At 62.7% G+C, this 22,826-nt stretch overlaps 3 protein-coding genes across 3 annotated transcripts; 1 reads left to right on the forward strand and 2 right to left on the reverse strand.

Annotated features, from left to right (window-relative positions):
- Positions 1-662: 662 nt before the first annotated feature.
- CHLRE_02g077800v5 (uncharacterized protein) lies at positions 663-5,173 on the reverse strand. Its single transcript, XM_001701806.2, has 4 exons — positions 4,173-5,173; positions 3,829-4,064; positions 2,360-3,661; positions 663-2,215 (listed from the first exon to the last, which is right to left on the reverse strand). The coding sequence occupies exons 1-4, from the start codon at positions 4,558-4,560 to the stop codon at positions 1,700-1,702; spliced, it is 2,442 nt and encodes an 813-aa protein (XP_001701858.2). The 5' UTR covers positions 4,561-5,173; the 3' UTR covers positions 663-1,699.
- Positions 5,174-9,030: 3,857 nt separating this feature from the next.
- On the reverse strand, positions 9,031-13,093 carry CHLRE_02g077850v5 (uncharacterized protein). The gene is made up of 4 exons (XM_043059176.1): positions 12,265-13,093; positions 11,895-12,130; positions 10,472-11,728; positions 9,031-10,312 (listed from the first exon to the last, which is right to left on the reverse strand). Exons 1-4 carry the CDS (start codon positions 12,608-12,610, stop codon positions 9,800-9,802), a joined length of 2,352 nt encoding a protein of 783 aa, XP_042926810.1. The 5' UTR covers positions 12,611-13,093; the 3' UTR covers positions 9,031-9,799.
- Positions 13,094-15,573: 2,480 nt separating this feature from the next.
- CHLRE_02g077900v5 (uncharacterized protein) lies at positions 15,574-22,795 on the forward strand. The gene is made up of 12 exons (XM_043059177.1): positions 15,574-15,791; positions 15,967-16,268; positions 16,608-16,686; positions 16,960-17,075; positions 18,181-18,635; positions 18,829-18,993; positions 19,169-20,007; positions 20,131-20,808; positions 20,968-21,091; positions 21,407-21,645; positions 21,763-21,819; positions 22,104-22,795. The coding sequence occupies exons 2-12, from the start codon at positions 15,979-15,981 to the stop codon at positions 22,512-22,514; spliced, it is 3,453 nt and encodes a 1,150-aa protein (XP_042926811.1). The 5' UTR covers positions 15,574-15,791; positions 15,967-15,978; the 3' UTR covers positions 22,515-22,795.
- The last annotated feature ends 31 nt before the right edge of the window (positions 22,796-22,826 follow it).

The raw sequence follows: 22,826 nt of genomic DNA on the forward strand, positions 1-22,826 counted from the left end.
AGCGGCGGCGGCGGCGGCGGCGGCAGCAGCGGGGGCGCGTGTGCGCTTTGGTAGCGGAGGGGGCGGGAAAGGCCACGTGCAGGAGGAGAGCGCAGCGCCGCCCAAGAAGCAGCGCAAGCGCGCAGGCTGAGGAGCCGGCTGGTGTATAGGTAGCGGTCCGCGGTGGGGCTGGCAGGGCATGCGCAGCGGCATGATAAGAACTGCAGCTGTTGACAACTGTGCTGCGTCTGGCTGCGGTTGGCTCTGCTGTGGCATTGCTAGGCACCTGGTTTGGCTATGTGCCTGTGGAAACCGACACCGGCTTTGTCCGGGCGATGAGGCTGTTCGGCCTCAGACTGTGGAGGGGCTCAGCCCCTTTTTCCGTGACCGCGGAACACTTGTTGTCATGCGAGGCCGGGAGGGGGAGGGGCAAGTCGGGGTACTGCATCGCTGTAGGCGTTTCCCAGCGCAATGGCTGCCACACCTCAAACTCACACCCCGAGTGGTCAGTTCACTGTTGGTTCGCTCCGGGGTCCTCGTCTTTGGTTGCGTCTATTGATGCCCTGGTGATGGTGTTGCATCCTTGAGTTGCAACCAACCAACTAGTCCTCCCCAAGCCCTGTCTATCCTCAACCACTGACTGTCGTCGCCCGATGCGTCCCCCGCACGAGAAAGGGAAAATCAGACTGTGCTGGTTACAGCGATTAGTGTCAGAAGTCTTGACTTCCGCCTGCCGCCAGTGCAGGACATGACATCCACTGCACGACGTGCGCGCCCCACCACCCGAGCAACCTGACAACCCTCCGCGGCGCGTAGAACCGCTGTGAGGCTGTGCCAACCATATAACGGTTCTTCCATACCACATCACCCCACCACGTGCACCCAACCGTGCACATGGCATCTGGATCCCTCCCTCATGCAGTCACCTGGTCGGCAACCCGGCACAATTAGCGATCCAATCCTAAAAAACAAACAACGTACATACGGTGGGAATCTGTCAGCGCCCCGCACACCAAACAGGGATGACTTTTATCACGCCGTAGGCCGTACTTCGAACAAATACATCGTGTAGAGTATGCACAAACAAGAGTATGGGTGGTGAATCGTGGATTATGGGGTGCAACAAGAAATAGACTGTCACTGAGCTAAGAGTCATGTCATGGGCGAACACGGCCACCCCTTTTCAAGGTGAGCCAAGTGAGTGTGAGCCGGAATCACGGCTAGTGCAATTATATCATGGGCGGCGCGCATTGTGGTGCGTCAAACATGTCAGAAACCGCAGCAGTGTCATGCACGGTGCAAAGGCCATCAGCAATAAATTGTCATCCAATGCTTTGTAGGTACGAACAATGCGGACATGCACCAGGGCTGACCCGAGAGCCGCGAAAAAGCTCATAGGGTCCGACCTCCGCAACCCGCTGCCGCTGCCGGCGCGCGCGCCTACGCTCACACTTCTAATCTCAGCAGCTGACAAATAATGGTCAGCAAGCTACGTGCAAACATACTGCAACCTAGTTCACTGCATTCTTCTTTGTACACAATCCGCCACGCGCCGCGAAAAAGCGCATGTTCCTGCTGTGCCATTACGGCACCGCCCAGCCACTGTACAACATCAACAACACCAACAAACGCAGCAAGCTGCACTCCGCAAATGTCTGCAAGCGAAGGACGATCACCACAGTCTCAACCTTACACACAAGGCTCCGTTGGGGGAGACACCTTACAGCTTCTTGCGGCCGAAGGGCGTGTAGATGGACACGTCGGCCGGGTAGACGGCGCGGCCCTGGAAGCGCACGTACTCCACAAAGGGGCCGTAGTTCAGGCCGGCGTTGGGCGGGCGCTGCATGGTGATGAGCACACCGGCGTACACGCGGTCGCGCAGGCGCTTGGGCTGGATGTTGGCAGCGCTGCCGGCGGCGGGGACCTTGATGTTGATGCCGCTCTTCACGGGGCCGATGCGGATCGACAGCACGGACTGGCACTTGGTGGTGTCCTTGCTCACGTTGTAGAGGACGCGGCCCAGCTGGGGAACGTAGTTGCCGTCAGAGGGAGAGCCAGTCCACTTGATGGCCTGGACCTTGACCACGCCGGAGTTGCGGACCTGCTTGATGAAGATGCGGCTAATCTGGGTCGCATCCTTGAAGAACAGGGGCACGGTGACCATGGAGTCGTTCGCGCGCCACGAGTAGGGGCAGCCCTCGCACTTGAGCGGGCAGCTGGTCTTGTAGGGGTTGATCTGCACACGGGAACGAGAGGCCGACGTTAGAGCGGTGGAACGAAGCAACAGTGCGGGGAAGGGAGAAGCAGCAATGCAGCGTGGCAAGCCCTGGTCAAGCAAACTAGCGCACATCCAGAAACGACCAAACCAGACCACACCCACCAGGTTGAGGGGCGAAAGAGCAGCGTCCAGGGCCGCGAAGTTGGGGTCGTTGAACCACACCAGGGGCTTGTTGGGGCCAACGGTGCCGTACGCGGTCATGTTCAGGAAGTTGATGGTGTCCACCTTGCCAGGGCTGGGGGGGCGCGGGGGAGGAGGAGATGGGGGAGGGAAGCCGCGCTCGACCTGGTCGGCACCAATGGCGTCGGCGATGGCGTTCAGGTTGACCGGCGGCGGGCGAGGAGGGCGGGGAGGAGGCGACGGAGGGGTAGGGGGAGGAGAGGGGGGCAGCACCGTGCCAGTGGGAACCGGGGGCTGAGGAGGAGGCGACGGCGGCAGGGCCACCTCAATGAACTGCACGATGGACACCAGGACCTGGATGTAGTAGTCATCCTGCTGCAGGTCGCGACGGCTCATCTCGTTCAGCTTGCGGTACAGCAGCGCGGGCAGAGCAGCCTCGGCGTCCAGCATCTCCATGATCTCGTCCTCGTTGGCGGCATAGCTGCCCTCGTGGATCAGGCCGGTCACACCGCTGCCAGAGCCGAACATATCAGCCACCTCGGAGCGATCGTACACCTTGGCAACGTTCTCCAGAGCCATGCGGCGCCTCTTGGCGGGGGTGGTGTCGACCGTGATGGTGATCACGGTGCCGTTGCGGTACACAAACAGGAAGCCACGCACAACAATGGCCGTCGCGTTGACGCCCAGGGCCTTCGCGTAGGTGTTCTGGATGTCATCGACCAGACTGTTGATGGCGGTCTGGTTCTTCTGCAGGTCCGCGGGGTCCTGGTCGCCGATGGTCTGGTTCTGATAAGTGACCACGAAGTCCTCGACCACCTTGGCAATGCCAGGGGGCAGGGGGGGAGGGCTAGGGGGAAGGGGCGAGGGCGGGCTGGGCGAAGGGATGGCCGTCGGCGAGGGGCTGGGCGAGGGCGACGGGGAGGCAGACGGGGAGGGAGAGGGAGAAGGAGAGGGGGAGGGAGAGGAGGAGGGGGAGGGAGAGGGGGAAGGGGAGGACGAGGGGGAAGGAGTGGGGGCGGGGGAGGGGTAGGTGCCGGCGGCGCTCTGCAGGAAGCGGCGCACCACCTCGGCAGCCTCATCGGCCACGTCAGCGGCGGACTCCAGAACGGAGTCAACGGCCTCGGGGTGCTCGTCAGCGTTGCCCTGAGCGGGGACCACGTAGGCACCGGCGGCGAAGTCAGACACCAGCTTCTCCAGCAGCTCGCCCCAGCGGGCCTTGGCGCCCTCCTTCCAGCTGTAGCCCAGAACGACCACAGCGCCGGACACGCCAGCCTTGCCGAATGCCTGAGGAATGAGGGAGCGGGAGCAAAGAGAGCGAAACATGAGCGAACGCACGACAGCAAGGATAAATGTTGTGGACACGCTGTGGGGTGCTGTTACGGTGTTTCATGTGTGCGAGTCACGTTGCGTCCACCCACAAGCACGTGTTCTACACGCCAGTGCGCACCCACCTGAGCGGCGACCTTCATCTCGTCACCAGCTGCGGTGTACAGAGGAATGGTGAAGGCCTCAACGTCCTCGTGGCGGCACCAGGTGTTGAAGCTGATGGTCTTGGCATCCTCCAGCGAGGCGGGCCAGGCGTCCTGGGCCTTGGACGAGAAGAAGCTGGAAGCCTGCTCCGCCAGCAGCGGCACGCCCTGGGACGACTTGGAGTTGCAGCCGGCGTGCTTGCACACGGACCAAGCGCCTGTCAGTAACCGGTTAGAGGGCGGCACCAAAATTCAGTCATCAGAATGTCACAACCAACTAACAGCAATATGTCAGAGCCATTGTCCCAGGTGTAACCAAGGCTTACCCTGGTAGCCCAGCGCCTTGGCGACGAACTCGCGGTCGGCCTCCACATTACCGCCGAGCATCACAACCAAGCCGCCGTTCTCGACGAAGCTGGCGACCGCCGACATGTCCTCGGCAGCGGAGTAGAAGGTGTGGCCGTTCTGGGCGGGGATAACGTAGGCGTCCACGCCGGTTAGGCGGGGCTGGCCATCAGCGGTGACCTTCAGGTCAAAGCCAGCCTGAACCAGCTGCTTCTGCAGGTTGCTAGGACCGTTGTTCCACTTGAGATCGAGGACGCCGTCAGACTCGCTCATGTAGAGGGCGACGCGCGAGGAGGCCTGGGCTCCTGCCAGTAACGCGAGCGCTAGTGCCAGGGCCAGAGGCCCGGCACACGCGCAGTTAAAGCGCATTCTAGGCAACAACAACGGCTGTGATGAGTACTCAAGGAGAGGCGTTGAGGTGGCTTGAGTCGCGATGAGTTACGTGGAGGGAGGTCCCTTACGACCAGCCCAAGTGCTATAGTTCAGCACGAGGGGGCGACTTTGAACCTGGTTATAAATGTATGCAGCCTGCCGCGCGTGTGACTCTAAGCGCTTCTCGCCACCGCAATTGCGCCCATGCGCCCTCCGTCTGACCTGGTCTGACCGTCCGCCCGCCGCGCGGCAGGACTGTCTATTTATGTTGGACAAATTGTGGCCCCAGTCACATTGCATGCAGAAGCGATCATGTAGTTCGATTGTGAAGTAGAGAGTGAGACTAATGTCAAAGCGCGGTTGCTAAGTAGCGCGCGAGCGAGGCGGGCGGTGTGAGAGGAGTAATTGGCCATTTTCATCGCCTATACTACAAGGCTTTTGAGCACCTCAATATTTACTGTGTCCTAGTCCTGCCCTGTGCTGAAGTGACAGGCTGAAGCCCTACCTCAACACGTATCATCCAGTTAGAGGGTATTGTATGTTTACATAACACAGCTGGCTCGCATGGAAAGGCATTTGTGTTCCTTATTGCAGTCGGTCAACGTGCCAGGTGACCCAGAGAATAGTGTGAGGGCACTTGCCAGGGGTTTCCTTTCTGGAGACGTCTGCGCCAGAATGCACTGGCTCCGACGCCCAGCAGGTTTGGGCCCGGTGGGCCGGGCAAGCCTACCGTACACCGCTGGATAAAGGGGCACCTGCGAGGCACCTGCATGGCGTAGCTGACTTTGGTTGGGCTCATCGTGGGGTCGCGTGTGCCAGCTTTAGGCGTCGCGGCCGTACAGCAAGGGGTTCCCCTGCGTACAGCTGCCAACTTGAGAGAGGGGGTCAGGAAGGGGTGTCATCACACACGTCTATTAGCTGCCCGAGTCTCCCACCTTAAATCTGGTGTCATGCCTTGCCGCTGCAACCTGCTGACCGGCCAGCAGCGAAGTCCGGCAACTGAGGCAAGGATGGAAAAGGTCGGCGGGTGGCAGTGGCACCGGTGCTGGTAGCGCCACTGCCTGTGGCTCAATGGTGCCTCCGCTTCCAAGGCCGCCGCCGCCTCCAATGCCTTTCGGAGCTGCAGCCGCCGTGCTGGTGGATCCGCGGTCGGCTTCGGGGCGGCGTAGGAGGCCGACGGCCTCGCTGGGGCCCCGCCGCCAAGCGCGCGGACACCCGCGCCGTCGTGGCCGCGGGCTCCGGCCTGCGGTTTGGTTTTCTTCTGCCGCCCCCTGGGCAGCGGCCGTTGCAGTTGGCGGCTGGAGAGGTCGGCGGCGCTGCTGGGCGTACGAGCAGCTCTCTGGGTGCCGGAGGCGCGCCTATCGGTGCTGGTGGCGGCGAGCCCAGCGGTGGCGCTTTGGCACCTGTTATTGACGAGTGTTGCGGAACTAATGCGTACGTAGACCAGAGCGGAAGGCGGAGTGGGCTTGCAGGCGGCACGAGAGTAGGCAGTCAGTAGCTCAGGTTGCGAAAGCACATGTTACCTCGTAACCGACGGTAAACGGGGATGGGTTCAGTCCATAAAGTGGGTGGTGGCAATCGTGCCTACGGCGGGGCCGTCCTGTCCGCAATGGACGTCACGGCCTTGCTGGCTGCCAGCGATGAGGCCCCCAGCCAGTCCTGCAGCAGGCACAGTGGGCTGCGAGTGATTGGTATGCGCGCAGTGAATGTGCAGCCGTGGCCCGACCTGGGCGCGCTCTGATTCTGAGTTACATCCGCAGTGAGGTCTGCGCCTGGGGGCGGGACTGGGGGGCGGACGATGGCCCTCTCGTGTGATGCCCGCCGGGCCTGGTGCTGCATGCAGCTGCTGCTAATGGAGTTCGCGGCGCGCGCGGAGGCGGAGTTGTTTCGGGGGCTCTGTGAGCGGCCCTTCTAGTGTTCTCCTGGGTTCCAGTGCGGTAGCTGGTCCCGCTTTGTTGCTGGGTCAGTGAGCTTGGCCGCTTGGGTAGGCAGGCGTGCGGGGTGGTCAGTTAGCAGCTGGTTCTGGTGCCCCAGACTGAGTAGGACCTGAGATCCGGTTGCCAGCGTGTGTGTGTGTGTGTGTGTGTGCGTGTGTGTGTGTGTGTGTGTGTGTGTGTGTGTGTGTGTTAAACACAAAAACAAACGGAACAAAGCCGCTGAACACGCGTGCGCAGTTACGGACCAATACCTACGCCGGTTACCGAGCTCCGCGGTGGGCGATGTTGCCCCAGTTGTCACCTTGAGTATACTTACCCGCATACGTTGCCTGGAACCCCCTACCCGGGCGTTTGGCATTCAGCCTCGTCTCCGAGGTGCACCCGCATGCGCTGCCATGCTCCGCGTCGGCGACGCGCTAACAACGTTTACCGGGCACAACTCCCCCTAAGTCTCGACGACTCCACATCCATTCTCACCTATAAGCGTGGGAACGGAAAGGCATTGGGCGGCAGCATAGAAGTGTCACGGACATGTGAAATGGCAGCGGCGGAAGAGGGCGGCGTGCAGCAAGCAAGCTATCTATGTGTGTGTGTGTGTGTGCGTGTGTGTGTGCGTGTGTGTGTGTGTGTGTGTGTGTGCGTGTGTGTGTGTGTTATACACAAACAGATGGAACCAAGCCGCCAAACACGCGTGCGCAGTTGCGGACAAATACCTACGCCGGTTACCGAGCTCCGCGGTGGGCGATGTTGCCCCAGTTGTCACCTTGAGTATACTTACCCGCATATGTTGCCTGGAACCCCCTACCCGGGTGTTTGGCATTCAGCCATGTCTCCGAGGTGCACCCGCATGCGCTGCCATGCTCCGCGTCGGCGACGCGCTAACAACGTTTACCGGGCACAAATCCCCCTGAGCCTCGTCCACTCCACACCGGTATCCATTCTCACCTATAGGCGTGGAAATGGAAAGGCATTGGGCGGCAGCTCAGAAGTGTCACGGACATGTGAAGTGGCAGTAGCGGAAGGGGGCGGCGTGCAGCAAGCAAGCTATCTAATGTCCCAACATGCATCCCAAAGCCCGCCCACTAACTATGCCCGTGAAAGGGAACGATTCCGGGGCCGCGCGGCCGCACATACGGTAGCGCCCGGCTGCATGGGGCGCCTGGTGGGCGGCGGTTGCAGAGACACTGGGCCCGGCTGTGTTAAAAAACGAAACGAAAGCCCGCCCAATGACGCGACGGAGTTACTTACCGATACCCACCATTTTACCGAGCGTCGCGTGACTGTCGTGACCCAGGTAGTCATACTTACCCGCGATAAGCCTGGAACCCCACGGGCGACCATTCGGCCTGACCCCGCGATGCACCTGTATGCGTCCATGCTCCGCACCCTGGGCGCGCTAAACAACGTTTACCCAGCACGCCTAATTCCCGGATTCCCGCCCGCTGGTCGTAGTCGAGCTCACCTATAGGCAAAGGTGGAAGCATGGGCATAGGGCGGCAGCGAGGAAGTGTCACGGGCATGTGAATGGCAACGGCGATAAGAGAGGCGGCGTGCAGCAGACAAGCTAGGTATCACGCGTCCCAAATCCCGCCCGGCTGTGTGTGTGTGTGTGTGTGTGTGTGTGTGTGTGTGTGTGTGTGTGTGTGTGTGTGTGTGTGTGTGTGTTTGTGTGTGTGTGTGTGTGCGCGCGCGCGCCTGCGTTTGTTCGTGCACCTGCGGTGGTTCCCGTGCGTTAGCTGGTCTGCTGTATTGCCGCTGGGTCAGTGAGCTTGGCCGCTTGGTTGGGCGTGCGTGCGTGGCAGCCGGTTCGCAGCTGTCTGTGTGCTTTCACAGGCACCATGCATGGCGCTGGGCGGCAGAGGTCGGCAGCCACCAGTCGGCGACCGGTACCGTAGCAGTGGCCCGAAGCAAATGGCCTTAAGGGCTGCAGGTTCGGCCTATGCAGGGTGCAAGGGGCATTATGCGGAGCGCGCGGGGGGGGGGCATTATGTCATTATGTGGGCGAAAGTGGCGCACGCAGGGGCATTCTGTGAGAGTGGCCAAGGGTGTGGCGCCAGATGAGCTCGGCAGCGAGCGTCATGCAGGCAGGCCAGGGAGACTGGGGAGTGAGCAACATCACATCCAATTGCCAGGTACAGCGCGCACAGCCCTTGCGTAGGACGAAGTTGCATCAGCTGTCTGTGTGCCCCGGACTGCATGGGGCCTGAGACCCGTGCTGCAACGTGCTGGTGCGTGTGTGCCTGCGTTTGATCGTGCGCCTGCGGTGGCTGGTTTCAGTGGCTGGTGCGGTTTGTCTCTGGCGTTCTGCTTGCCCATGTTGCAGGTTGCGTGCCGCCGATGTGGTGCTGCGCCTTCCCCTGCCTTCTCTAACCACTCAACAAAGTACGGCGGGTGGCGTCGGACGCTGCTGACTGCACGACGTTGCACTCCAACTCATATCACCCACCCCCTAGTAGCTATCTCTCTTTTGCTTCCGTGCGAACCGCTGCAAGCAGAGCAGTGCGCTTGCATGGCATGGAACCGGGATCCTTCGCATCCTGCCTTACAAAGTTGGCATTGGCCGGCGCATAAAACCAGACCTTGCATGCCGAATCCGATTCAAACCGATGAATGGTGTGGGGTGCGTGATCTGCACTGATTGCACCCATGCACTCGCCATGCGTGCAAGGTGCAGGTCGTTTATCATGGAGAGTGCTTGCAGGTGGTGGAGGAGATGCACTAAGGTCACACTGGCGCAGCTACCACCACAGGTTGAGTAGAGGTCTACTTCGCCCCTACCTGCACAGCACCAAAGCTCAAGCGTCTTTCCATCGTTGCTACTGGCACAACAAACCATTCAAGCAACATTTCATGAATCCTTTGCAAGCGTGTGGTTGGGTTCACAATCGCATGTAGGCTTCCGTAACCGCCACGTTCAAAACACATCAAAGCACCAGCCAGTCTAGAAATGTGGTCAGCAGATTTATGCATGCACGTGGTCAAATGCTACATTAGCTAGGACTGGCTCCCCAACCATCTACCTATACAATGCGTGCGACCATCACCGACAGTGTCACACTTGCCGTCTTGTGCTCGGCTCCTATATATCCTATGCTCCCTGATGGGCCGTGCGTTTCCGCACAGCGCTACGGACAAAATTACACTGCTTCGCCAGGTCCACTTCGCTGGACCGCGCCACACACTGACCTACTCTCAACAAATGCGCCATCTTCGGCGTATTAAGCACACATCCCTCGAGCTGCTACTCTACAGGTTCGTAAGCTGGGGGCTTGCGCCCACAAGCCGTGCGAGTCGGCTCCTTAGAGCTTCTTGCGGCCGAACTGGGTGTAGATGCTGCTGTCCAGGGGGTAGACGGCGCGGCCCTGGAAACGCACGTACTCCACAAAGGGGCCGTAGTTGGGTCCGGAGCCGGCCGGGCGCTGCATGGTGATGACAACGCCGCCAATGACCTTGTCCTTGAGCTTGCCCTGGATGTTGGACTGGCTGCCGCCGGTGGGCACGGCCATGTTGACGCCGCTCTTCTTGGGGCCGACGCGGATGGCCAACACAGACTGGCACTTGGTGGTGTCCTTGGTCACGTTATAGATCACGCGGCCGAGGTCGGGGGCGTAGTTGCCGTTCGAGGGAGAGCCAGTCCACTTGATGAACTGGACCTTGACCACGCCGGAGTTGCGGACCTGCTTGATGAAGATGCGGCTAATCTGGACGGGGTCCCTGAAGAACAGGGGCACCACGGTCATGTCATCGCTGGCGCGCCAGGTGTAGGGGCAGCCCTCGCACTTGAGCGGGCAGCTGGGCTTGAAGGGGTTGATCTGCGTGGATGGCACCAAACGACAAACCAGCGATGAGTAGGTTGGCGGTAAGGTCATGGCACAGAAGCACACAGAGTCATAAGACGGGTAGTCACTATCGAGCGGGTGCATGGAACAGCGGCTAAGGAACACATGGACCCGAGCACAAGCTGCACTCACCAGGTTAAGGGGCGACAGGTTGGAGACCAGCGAGGAGAAGTTGGGGTCGTTGTACCAGACAACGGGCTTGTTGGGGCCAACGGTGCCGTACGCGGTCAGGTTCAGGAACTTGACAGTGGGGCCGGGCGAGGGCGGGCTGGGGGGGCGCGGGGGAGGAGGAGATGGGGGAGGGAAGCCACGCTCGACCTGGTTGGCACCAATGGCGTCGGCGATGGCGTTCAGGTTGACCGGCGGCGGGCGAGGAGGGCGGGGAGGAGGCGACGGAGGGGTAGGGGGAGGAGAGGGGGGCAGCACCGTGCCAGTGGGAACCGGGGGCTGAGGAGGAGGCGACGGCGGCAGGGCCACCTCAATGAACTGCACGATGGACACCAGGACCTGGATGTAGTAGTCATCCTGCTGCAGGTCGCGACGGCTCATCTCGTTCAGCTTGCGGTACAGCAGCGCGGGCAGAGCAGCCTCGGCGTCCAGCATCTCCATGATCTCGTCCTCGTTGGCGGCATAGCTGCCCTCGTGGATCAGGCCGGTCACACCGCTGCCAGAGCCGAACATGTCAGCCACCTCGGAGCGATCGTACACCTTGGCAACGTTCTCCAGAGCCATGCGGCGCCTCTTGGCGGGGGTGGTGTCGACCATGATGGTGATCACGGTGCCGTTGCGGTACACAAACAGGAAGCCACGCACAACAATGGCCGTCGCGTTGACGCCCAGGGCCTTCGCGTAGGTGTTCTGGATGTCATCGACCAGACTGTTGATGGCGGTCTGGTTCTTCTGCAGGTCCGCGGGGTCCTGGTCGCCGATGGTCTGGTTCTGATAAGTGACCACGAAGTCCTCGACCACCTTGGCAATGCCAGGGGGCAGGGGGGGAGGGCTAGGGGGAAGGGGCGAGGGCGGGCTGGGCGAAGGGATGACCGTCGGCGAGGGGCTGGGCGAGGGAGAAGGAGCGGGGGAAGAGGAAGGGGAAGGGGAGGACGAGGGGGAAGGAGTGGGGGCGGGGGAGGGGTAGGTGCCGGCGGCGCTCTGCAGGAAGCGGCGCACCACCTCGGCAGCCTCATCGGCCACGTCAGCGGCGGACTCCAGAACGGAGTCAACGGCCTCGGGGTGCTCGTCAGCGTTGCCCTGAGCGGGGACCACGTAGGCACCGGCGGCGAAGTCAGACACCAGCTTCTCCAGCAGCTCGCCCCAGCGGGCCTTGGCGCCCTCCTTCCAGCTGTAGCCCAGCACGACCACAGCGCCGGACACGCCAGCCTTGCCGAAAGCCTGAGGGATGAGGGAGCGGGAGCAAAGAGAGCGAAACATGAGCGAACGCACGACAGCAAGGATAAATGTTGTGGACACGCTGGGGGTGCTGTTACTATGTTCCGTGTGTGCAAGTCACGTTGCGTCCACCCACAAGCACGTGTTCTACACGCCAGTGCGCACCCACCTGAGCGGCGACCTTCATCTCGTCACCAGCAGCGGTGTACAGAGGGATGGTGAAGGCCTCAACGTCCTCGTGGCGGCACCAGGTGTTGAAGCTGATGGTCTTGGCATCCTCCAGCGAGGCGGGCCAGGCGTCCTGGGCCTTGGACGAGAAGAAGCTGGAAGCCTGCTCCGCCAGCAGCGGCACGCCCTGGGACGACTTGGAGTTGCAGCCGGCGTGCTTGCACACGGACCAAGAGCCTGCAATCAATGGAGGCGAGGACAGCGGAGTTACTGCCGGTCAACGCCATGCCAGACAACGGCTTGCAAACACCCATTTTTTGCCCTACTAGATGTGCCCGTTTAAGCAGCCAGCTCGATAGCCATTAACTCACCCTGGTAGCCCAGCGCCTTGGCGACGAAATCGCGGTCGGCATCGGCCTTGCCGCCGAGCAACACAACCAAGCCGCCGTTCTCTACAAACTTAGAGACGGCCGACATGTCCTCAGCAGACGAGTAGAATGCGCTGCCGTGCTGGGCGGGGATCACATAGGCGTCGGTACCGGTCAGGCGGGGCTGGCGGTCCACGGCAACGGACAAGTCGAAACCGAAGGAGCGGAGCTGCGACTCCAGGTTGCTGGGGCCATTGTCCCATGAAAGGTCGAGGACGTTGTTGGCCTCACTCATGTAGAGAGACACACGCGCGGCTGACGAGACGGCAAGCCCACAAAGCAACAGCATCGCGCATAGGCCCTGGGCTCGAGCCCAGGAGCCTTTTGTATTCATGCTGAACGCTATTCGACTACAATGCGAATGGCTATTGGCAGTCGGCGCAGCTGGGTCCCGAGCTTGTAAGTTGCGGGTACGTAGCGATGGGCTCTTGCCGCGGAGTCGGTGTTTGGAGTCGGTGTTTGTATGCTTCTACCCGCCTCAAGTATATGCGGCTGGAGTATGAGTTCCATGAGTGAGCGGGGGGCATTATAAGCTGCACCGCGTTGCACACTCCCGACGTACAACCAGTAGTGCTGGTGGGCGTCACACCGAGAGTCTGACCAGGTTTGGCTGCAACGCTGCCAAATTTCTTATTTCAGTCATTACTATCATGCTGCATGCATTATAGAGCATTGAAGCTTGGGTGCTCGACGCTGTTATTGGGGTTCGCGAGTGTGCGAACATCCATTCAAACTTGCAGTGCTTGCTTGGGCGAACGAGCAGTTGAATATATCATAGAGATGTATACCATATCCATCACAAAGGACTTAAAGGGCGCCCCCGAAGCACCTGTGAAAACGTCATACTGGTTTCACGCTGGGAACGCGAGTGTGAACGCGCACTCGCGGCGGGCGCGGTTGCACAAAATGATGGTGGCATGCTGGTGCTATTAATATGCACCTGAGGTAAAAGCTTCGGTCCCTTTCGCCCGACGTCGAGCCCTACCCCCGGCCCCCTCGCGCCCAACGGCACGTTATTGTCGAGGCGGTTTGATGGGTTTTGCTCTGGGAGCCAATGAGCGTCCATTCCCATTACGAGATGACGAAGCCATCGGACGGTGGAACAGGAAGGAAAAGTTGTTTGGGGCAGCAGTGCGGGCGGGTGGGGTCACTGGGGTGGGCGGGGATCGACGAGGATGCAGACCAAGTGCCTTTGATGGGCTGGGCGTGACTTGTTTCAGGACTCAGCTGTATCAACTATATCAGCTACTTGCTTACCTTGCCCTGTCCCGTCACGCCATGTGCGCTTGCATAGGAGAGCGTGCACTGCTGGTAACGTCTATGCCAGCGGAGGCCCCTCCCCTGGTCCATGACTTGGAGGAAGCTGGGGAAGGGCTTGGCGTGGCCGATGTGCCTCGTAGGTGACACGCGCTGCTGAAAAGTGCTGCTGTGAATTTCTGGGTGTGGAGTTCGCAACACCACATATCCTAGCAAGACTTGCCTCCCGTACGAGGGTCATCCGCGCATTCAAAGGGCGGCCGGACCGTCCCAACCACCTCACCCCCCCCCCCCGCGCCTCAAACCGCTCATCAGGCGATACGCCGGCGAGCAGCCTTCTTTTGATCACATGAATAACCATTATTGAATGCCGTGCCAATCATGTCCGGACATCGTGCGCGTGTCATCTACTTTGCTAAAACACATGTACCCGCGCCCGCCACCATAGCCCGCCACCATGGCGACCCCACACGCGGGGCGGTACTGGTCGTAAGGCTTGCACCCCTCGCAGCCACCGCCGCACGGCGCGTGGAAGCCGAGGGCAATGCGCTCCTGGTGCTGCTGCTTGCTGTACGGCCGCTGTACGACCATGCCGCTGTAGCACGGCACGCAGGGGCCCGCGGCGCCGGCGCACGGCGCGGGCGCTTCTCGGCCTCTTGGGGCGAGGCTCGGACATGGTGCGTATGTGTTCTTAATTATCCTAGTGACTACATGTTCATATGCTTATGTTAGTGAACCTCGGACGTGAAGGGCGTCGGAGCAGGAGAGGAGCGGGGACGAGGCTGCGGCGCAGGCCGTGCCCTGCGGTGGGCAAGCTTGCTTGCTGTAGAAATACCCACCGCACGCGTTGGCCACATTACTTAACTCCATTTGGGGGCGTAGGCACATGAACGTGCCCGTCTTACAAGGGGAGAGCGTTAAGCCTGGCGAGTTGACTGGTCAAGGGAGCGACACATGAGGCACGCACGTGATCGGTAGCCTGAGGGCCCTGCAGGTGTCCGGTCCGATGAGTAGCGTACTGAACAGTATTGCTGCCCTCGCGCCTCTGATGGTTGGGGGCTCTTGGGCCGTGTGCAAGCGTGCCGGCACCTCTGCCAGTGTCCTAGAGGGGTGGTAAGGGGGCCTGCATTGGGTTGGCGGCGTGGGTTGGACCCCGGACTTGAGGGATTGGGATTCGGCGTGACCCCAACACACATGGATTGGGATTGGGGTCAAGTCACTTTGGATTGCGAGTCCTTGGCGAGTCGGCCCTATCCAGGGGTGACCAGTGGGTACCCCTTGCTCTTCCCACCAATCTGCCAGTAACCCCGAATGTGGTGGTGTGGTTACAAGGTGGCGCGCACGATCTTTGTGTGCCTTCCTGCCTTATACAAACCGGAGGCCCGGGCCGGGATGACCCTTATAACGCCAACAAACGTGACATGTGCTGACGCATGGTGTGGCGCGTCACCCGTGTGCGGGAGCGCCTTCTAGCCGCCCTGGAAGCGGCAACAGCGCAAGGTGCACCTCATACTCGGGGGGCGGTCGTTAGCTCTTGCCTGCATCGAAGTTGTGGGCCTGGCCGGAGTCTGTATGAACTAAATTACGTATTGGAGAAGGCAAGAGCACGACGTCATCGAGGCTTGGGCGCTGGCAAGTGTGCCAAGGCTACAGACCTCCCCTGGTCCCCTGGGCATGAAACTTAATCATGGATGCCCTGGAGCCTTGGGGATTGGGGACCCGACCCATATTGAACCCGACACATTTGGGGCACTTGGAAGTCGGCCATCCTTTTGCCGTGACCATGGTTGGGAGGCATACGTCCCCTCCACAAACCCGCCAGTTGACAGCTGACGCCGTCACTGCGGCCAGTGCGGGCCAATTGCGCCGGTGCCCAGGCCAGGGTCTTGCCCAGGGTATTACACGACGGGGAGGCGCGAAGGGTACTCGCAATCTTGTTGATGGAAATGCAGGTACTTAGCATATGTCATTGAGCAAATATAAAAGCACTTACCATAGCTCATCGGCGACAGTGTTCGTCAGTCCTGCAGACTACGTTCTTGGGTTCTGGGCTACCTTATCGACGGCATCATGATATTGTCATGAGGATTTCTCAATATGGATGCATCAGGCATAAACATTTGCGGGTAGCAGCCCTAACGTTGGAGCGCCGGGACAGTGGTGGCGCTTATCGGCAGCGTTCTGGAGAGCGGATAAACCAATTGGGTGCTGCGGTACGCAAATTTTACTGCGCTGAGAATGAGAATGTAGAACCCTGGCTTTTGGTATGTGACGGCCGAGTCGGCCGCACCACCCACACCCCACGCCCACAGCCCTTACCTCCTGGCTGCCGAATCGCCGCTTTGCTTGGCCCTTCCCCACTCCCTCCCTTATTTACTATCCCCTCAGTGGTGCATTAGCATGGAGTCCGCCAAGGAGCGCCAGACCAACTTCGTCGACGTCCTGAGCGTGCCGCAGCTGTGGACGCATCTCCAGGGCGCTGAGCTTACAGCCGTGCGCGGCTGCTCCCACGCCGCCCGCACCCACCATGACGCGACGGTGACGTCGGCGCACATCGTTCTGCGGGACCGGGCCCCGGGGGAGGCTGCAGCGCGCATGCTGGAGGGTCTACGGCGCATTTCGGGGCGGGGTTGTCGCCTCGCGCACCTGGCGGTGACGCGCCTGCAGTCTGAGGGCTGCGGCAGGCTGTGGTGAGCTGCGGCGGCGCGGAGGGGCATGACGGCTTGTGGTGGCAGCCTGGTTGGTGGGGTTTGGGACGGCACAGTTTACATACGCTCATGGGGCGGGACTGCGGTTCTGCATCGTCCCCTGCCAGGGCAGGACACAGCGGCGGCCGGCTAAGTTAAGGCCACGGGGCACACATGCTGATGCACATCGGCTGGGTGCCTTGGAGGCACGCGGGACGTCTCAATGGAGGGAGGGGTTCTACACACGGACGCATGTGCGGTGTGACTTGCCGTGCACCGGCACTTGTCAGCCCACGGTGCGTGGCCGCTGTGCAGTCCACGCTTTTGTTCTCCGCCCCGCAGGTCCGACGTGCTGTCGCTATCCATGTGCTCGTGTGCCACACGCCTGGCGCTGCTGGGGCCGCACGCCCTGCCCTCGCAGGTGGGGGACCCAGCTGCCCACGGGCTGGGAGAGTGGTGGCCCGGAAGGGTTGGCCTGGGCGGTGCCAGCAGTGGTGTGAGGCGGAGCGCGGATGCGGTCCGGACCTAGGCGGGAAGCCCCTACGGAGTAAGGAAGAGCCAGCGGCATGGCAGGTTGGAGCGAAGAAAGGCAGGTTGTTGGGCCTCAGCGCTGCACGGGTCTTGTAAGTGGTGGCCGGGGCGAGCATTGCCCATGCCAAAGTTGTGGTATTGCTGCTCGCGTGTGCTTTGACAGGAGCTGGCGGCAGCACTTCCCACACTGGCCCCATGCGTACGGCAGCTGACGGTGCAGCTGTGCGACACCGGTACGAGCGGCGCCGTGGACGTACTCCTCGCAGCCCTGGGGCCACGGTGGGTTGGGGAGGGGGCGGCTCGCAGGATGAAGGGGGTGGGCGTGGAAGGTGTGACGGCGCGCGGGGGCTGGGGCGTAAAGGCGTGGAGCGAATGTGCGCAAGGATCAGGCAGGGTTGAGCTGAGTATGCCACGATACACATGCGCTGGTTTCATGCACGTGCGAACTTTCCGCCATGCTTTCGCACGTGCTGGCGAGTTCGCCATGCGTGGCATCCCACACGCACAAGGTGCAACCGCCGATGTGCGGCTCCGCCCTCCCCGTAGCAGAAAGCCTGCATACCGCCGCGCAGCATTCGCAACCGGTTTCCAGCAGGCGAATGACTATGGTGTGATAAAACTGGTTTGGAAAGCCTGCAAGCCTTGTGGCAAAGACATCCTTGCCGCATGTCCTTGTTGCTCGCGTTCAATTGGACAAGTTTCACGAAAGAGGGAAGGCAACATAAGAAAGAGACAACATGCAACATGATACTTTGACAGCCTTGAGCATTTCGCTGCGGTCCGTAGGTTTCGCCGCCGGCTGGGGTCAGGAGGCACTGATGGCATGGTGCGGTTGGGACCGGATTCAGCACGCAATGCAGCGCTGCTTGGGGCAAATGGTTCACAGCAGTTTAGTGCTTTCTAGCGTCGGGGCTTCTGATGGCGACACGAGTAAAGCCATGTGGATGGGGAGAGACGAAGCATTGGTGCACGAGAGGATACTGAGGCTGCCTGCACCATGCTCCTTACACACCACACGCCAGTCGTACACCATGTGCAGCATCACAGCACACGCTCACCCGGCCGCACAAGCGTGTCAACCTGGCACGCAGCTAGCACATACCATGGCGACGCCCCCATGGACCGCACGACGCGGCTGCGGCGGCCCCAACGGCACCCCTCACGGCAAATCCGTCAAGGCGCCCTACGTTGTCTCCCTCCATTAGCCAGAGCCCCCTTCACCACTCACCTACATTGGCGGGCGGGCGCATGCTTCGTCTCCCTCGTTTTCACGCGCACAGGCGGGGTCCACACCCCTTGTGCTTGTCTGACGCGCCAGGCTTGAGGCCCTTGTCTTCAGTTTCCCCTCACCCACCGCCCTCCCCGCGCACGCACACCCGCGCAGGCTGGAAGTGCTGGAGCTGCAGTTGTGCGGCGGAGCGGTGGTGCCGTGTGAGGGGCTGTTGGCGCTGGCCGCAGCAGCAGCTGCTGCTGCCCAGAGTGCTACTGCCAGTGGCGCTGCCGATGGCACTGCCGGTGGTGCTGCTACAGCCGTGGATCCTGTCCCTCAGTCTGCTAAAGCTGCTGCCTGCCAAAGCACGGGTTCGCCGTGCTGGATCCTGGGTGGCCAACAGCGCACAAGGGATGGCTGCGAGGGCACGGCCGTGAAGCAAACATGCGGGACGGCAGTGGCAGCAGCGCAAGGGACGGCAGTAGCAGCGGCAGCAGCAGCAGCAGCCGCAGGGATGGCCGCAACACCTGGGGCGCCGGCAGCAGCAGGCGGCCACAGGCGGCATGCGGGGGGCAGGGGGCTGCGGGAGCTCCGTCTCGTCCTGGCGCTGGACAGACACATGCACATAGGTGAGCAACGCGGGGGCGGGGGCGGGGGCGCAGCAGCGCTCATATGCGGATGCGGACAGCCGCGCGCGGCCTCACTCTGTGCCCCGCCATCGGAGCACCAGAAACCAGGGGGCAGGCCTCTGGCTGCCCAGCCCACCACGTGCGCTGCTCATTCGCTCTTCCACTGGGCCGCGGCTGCCGGCGCGCCTTGCAGGTACATTTAGGTACGGCACCCAGGCGCGTCCTGGGGGTCCTGGGGGACAAGGAGGAGGAGGCGGGGGCGGCGGTAGCGGCGGCCCAAGTGCGTGGCGCAGGAGCAGTGGAGCGGCGGCGGCGGCGGCGCAGTCACCGCCGGCACGGGCGGCAGCAGGCCGCGCGGGTGAGCGAAGGGCACGTCCTCATATTACCAACATTGTCTTCATTGCTTTCGCACTAGGGGCTGAGCATGTCGCCCGGCTGTGCTGCGTAAGACATGTCAGAAACCCACACCCGAGCGCGGCCCCTGTGACGGCTCCGCATCCTCCTGTCCCCCGCCGCCCCCCTCGCCCATGCAGTGCCGCCGGCTGTGGCGGCCATCGCCGCGCTGGCGCCCTCCCTGCGCGCACTGTCCCTGACCGGCCCCTGTGTGGCCCGCGTGCTGGACCCCCCGGGCCGCCTGCTGGGGCTGTCGGCACTCACAAACCTGGAGCGGCTGCAGGTGGAGCTGCCGGCAGCCGCCGACCCGTACCTCACTAGCGGCAGCTACGGCGGCGGAGGAGGAGGAGGAGGAGGGTACGGCGGAGGGCGTTATGGTGGCGGCGGCGCCGCCGCCGGATGGGACGCCGGCGATGGCGGCGGCGGTGGTGCCGTCTGCGACGGTGGCGGTGGCGGTTGGAAGTTGGGTCCGCTGCTGGCGGCGATGACTTGGATCCGGGATCTGGATCTGGGACCGTCGTACCGTCTGCCGCCAGAGGCGCTGGTGTCGCTGGCGGCGCTGACTCAGCTCACACGCTTGCGGTGCGGCTCCATCGCGACGCCGCCGCCGCAACAGCACCAATCGCTGGCGGCTGTGGCTGCTGCTGCAGCAGCGGCAGGAAGCACTCCTGAGTTCATGGATGCGGCCGCAGAGGCGGTGTCTGCGGCGCACCGCGACGCCTTGAGGCGACCTGGCAGCAGCGGAGCCAGCGCCAGCGCAGGAGCTGGCAGCAGCGTACCCAGCGGGCAAATGGCGGGTGTGTGGGAATGCAAAGAAGAGCCGACTGGGGCGGACGGGTTACAGGCAACAGTGCAGATGCACACGCAGACGCAGCCGACCACGTGTGCAGATGGCTGCCAGGCTGCCACAGCCCCTTTGCTGCCGCTGCCGGCAGGAGTGTTGAGGCTGCCACTGCCTCCCGCGCTTACTGTTCTGGAGGTGGGTCTAGAGTCAGGGTGCAAAGGTTGTGGTTGCTCGAGTCCACGTTGTGAACTTGCGTCCTTTCAGCCTGCTTGTCGACACACATGCGGTATCCTCGGGCCCTTTCGTTTGCGCTTGCAGGTTTCTGCGCTACCCGCAGTGCCGGTGCTGGCAGCCCTGGCGGCCTTGCCCCGCCTCCGCGCCCTTTGCATCACGCCCGCAGCCCCGGTGCCGGCCCCGGCCCTGGGCCCTGCTCAGCCGGGGGCCGCGGCCGTTGGGGTTGCCGCTTCCAGGAGTGCCTTGTTGGGCGCGGCTGCTTGGGCCCGGCAGGCGGCCGGGGCGGGCAGATCGCCTGCAGCTGTGACGGCCGCCCACACGCGCCCCACGGCGGGCGGTGGCGAGCAGGCAGACACACATGACAGCGCAGGCGGCGGCAGCGCCTCCCTACCCGGGGCGGCGGCGCCGCGTGAAGGCACGTCGGGTGGCGGCGTCGGCGGCAGCAGCCGGGTGTGGGTGCCGGCGTGCAAAGCGCAAGGAGCCCGGGGCGCAGAGGCAGCCGCCCTGCCCCAGCAGGCTGCCCCTGCAAGCTCGGGTGCCACTGCTGCAACGATTCCTGCTTCCAGCGCTGCTACAGCCTCTGGGTCGAGTATGGCGGCAGCAGCGGATGCTACAGCTTCTGAGCCGCTGCGCCTGGCGCTTGTTGGGGACGAGTGGGAGCACGGGCAGCACCACCCAGCCGGCCTGCAGCTCCAGCTACAGCGGGAGCAGGTGGGGCGGCGGCTGGGCGCAGCTGCAGCAGTGGCGGCGGCGGCGGAGCAGGTGCGGCCTCGTGCTTCGGGCGTCTGCCATTCGCACAGCTTGGTTAGCTGAAAGCGCGTGCTGAATACGGGGGCCACGAGCACTCGCCAACGCTCATTACCGTAGTCATGGGACGTGGGGGTTCCACTCCAGCTCGCTACGGACTGATTGCCTTCGCAGGGAGGGCCGCCCGGCACCGGCGGGGCTGCGGGGTCGCAGCCCCAGGAAGTGGTCACGGCGGCTCGGCTGCTGCAGCGTGTGCTGCCGCCCTCCGCCAGATGCCGTCTGTCTCTGCACCCCTTCAGTGAGTACCGCATCGCCGAGGCAAATACTGTATCAAGTAAGCCAGCAGGGCGCTTGAACTGTGAACTAATAGCGTACATTCACGGCAAGTTGGTGAACGCCGCATTGGGTGTCATAAAACAATCAGCCCCGAGCTCGGCTGGGCGCGCGGGGTACTTGGGCCCAATGGCAATGCACGAGCAGCCTCAACTCTATGCCATTCCTCTCGCCGAGCCCGGCACCCGAGTATTTTTCAGTGAGCATCCTTCTTCCCTCCCCACCGGGCACCTGCACACGATCTGCTTGCTGAGCGGTGTGTTTTCGCCCCCACGCGCAGCCCGCTCCCCGGCGCGCCTGGCGGGGCCGCATGCGGCCTGGATGTCGGAGCTGTGGCCGCTGGCGGGCGACAGCGGTGGCGGCGGCGGTGGTAATCGCGGCGGCGGCAATGGCGGCGGCTCTACTGGCGGCGGCTCTACTGGCAGCTCTGGGGGCGGCGTGGAGGCTGTGGAGGTGGCGGGGCTGGACCTGGCGGCGGGGGACCTGGAGGCGTTGCTGGCAGCACTGCCGCGTGTCAAGGTAGGGGTGACGGCTAGGTGCCTGGCCAGGGGGCTTGGCACACCTGCTTCCTCCTGCTTCCACCTCACACGGCACCCCTCCTGCCCCTCCTATTGTGTGTAACCGCCTCCCGCACAGAGCCTGGGCCTGTTCATGTGCCGACTGCCGGACGCCGACCTGGGGCGGCGGCTGCAGGTGGGAGGGTGCGCGGGTGTGTACGTGGGGCAGGGCAGCTACGTCCGGTTGGAGGAGTTGGGACGTGAGGCTGTCGGCATATGTGTGTCCTGCGGCGCGGCGCCAGAGCGGCCCGAGAGGCCGACGGCAGCAGAACCTAAACCGCTTTCCTGCGCAACCACTGCCGCCGCCTTGACGCCTCCCTCGTCCTGCTACATGGCAGGTGTCTTCCCAGGCCTTCGCAGCTGCCGCTCCTAACTCCCGTGCCTGCGCGCGCCTCTCTGTGCCCGCCGATTGCTACTCAGGTGGAGCGGCCGGGGCTGGCACTGCGAGTGGACTCAAGCTGCGTGTACGACAACCCGCCCGCAGCCTCCCTGTACGGCGGCGGTGGCCATGTGCCGTACGGCCGCGGAGGCTACGGCTGCGGCGCGAACGGGCAGTACGGAGGCGCGTTGGGCGACGGCGATGACGAAGAGGAATTCGTGGATGAGGCCGAGATAAGGGAGGAGGATCCTGATAAGGAGGTGGCGGCTTTGGGGGGCGCGCTTTGGCCCATTGCTGTTGAGCTCCAGCGCGCGTATGAGAGGGCGCTGGATGCGACGGATGATGAGGAGGAGGGGGAGGGCGAGGAGGCGGACGGCGGTGGGGAGGCGGGGGACAGCGAGGTGGCGGAGTGGGAGGAGGACGGCGGCGCTGCCTGGGACGAACAGAGCTGAGAGCGAGGGGCGTGCGATGGTCCGTGTGGTAGGTTGTAGAGTGGATGGCATTCCTCTCAGTACAGTATTGGCGTTAAGTTGATACAGCGCAAGTCGTGAGGGTTGCAGACTTGCAGGGCAAGAGGGCACTGCAAGAGGGTTTTGGTGGATCAGCAGGGAGGCGGCGAGGCCTGGCCAGATGGCTGGGGTTCGGCCCGTGTCAAGTGTGCCAAATTCCGTGTGTCGCAGGTGGTCGCGAGGACCGCAGCACTTTGTGCAAGATTCCAAATGTACATAATACTTTGCATCCGTGACTATGATACGATTGCTTCA

Source organism: Chlamydomonas reinhardtii, chromosome 2, assembly GCF_000002595.2.
Source record: "Chlamydomonas reinhardtii strain CC-503 cw92 mt+ chromosome 2, whole genome shotgun sequence".
In the NCBI taxonomy this organism is placed as follows: Eukaryota; Viridiplantae; Chlorophyta; class Chlorophyceae; order Chlamydomonadales; family Chlamydomonadaceae; genus Chlamydomonas; species Chlamydomonas reinhardtii.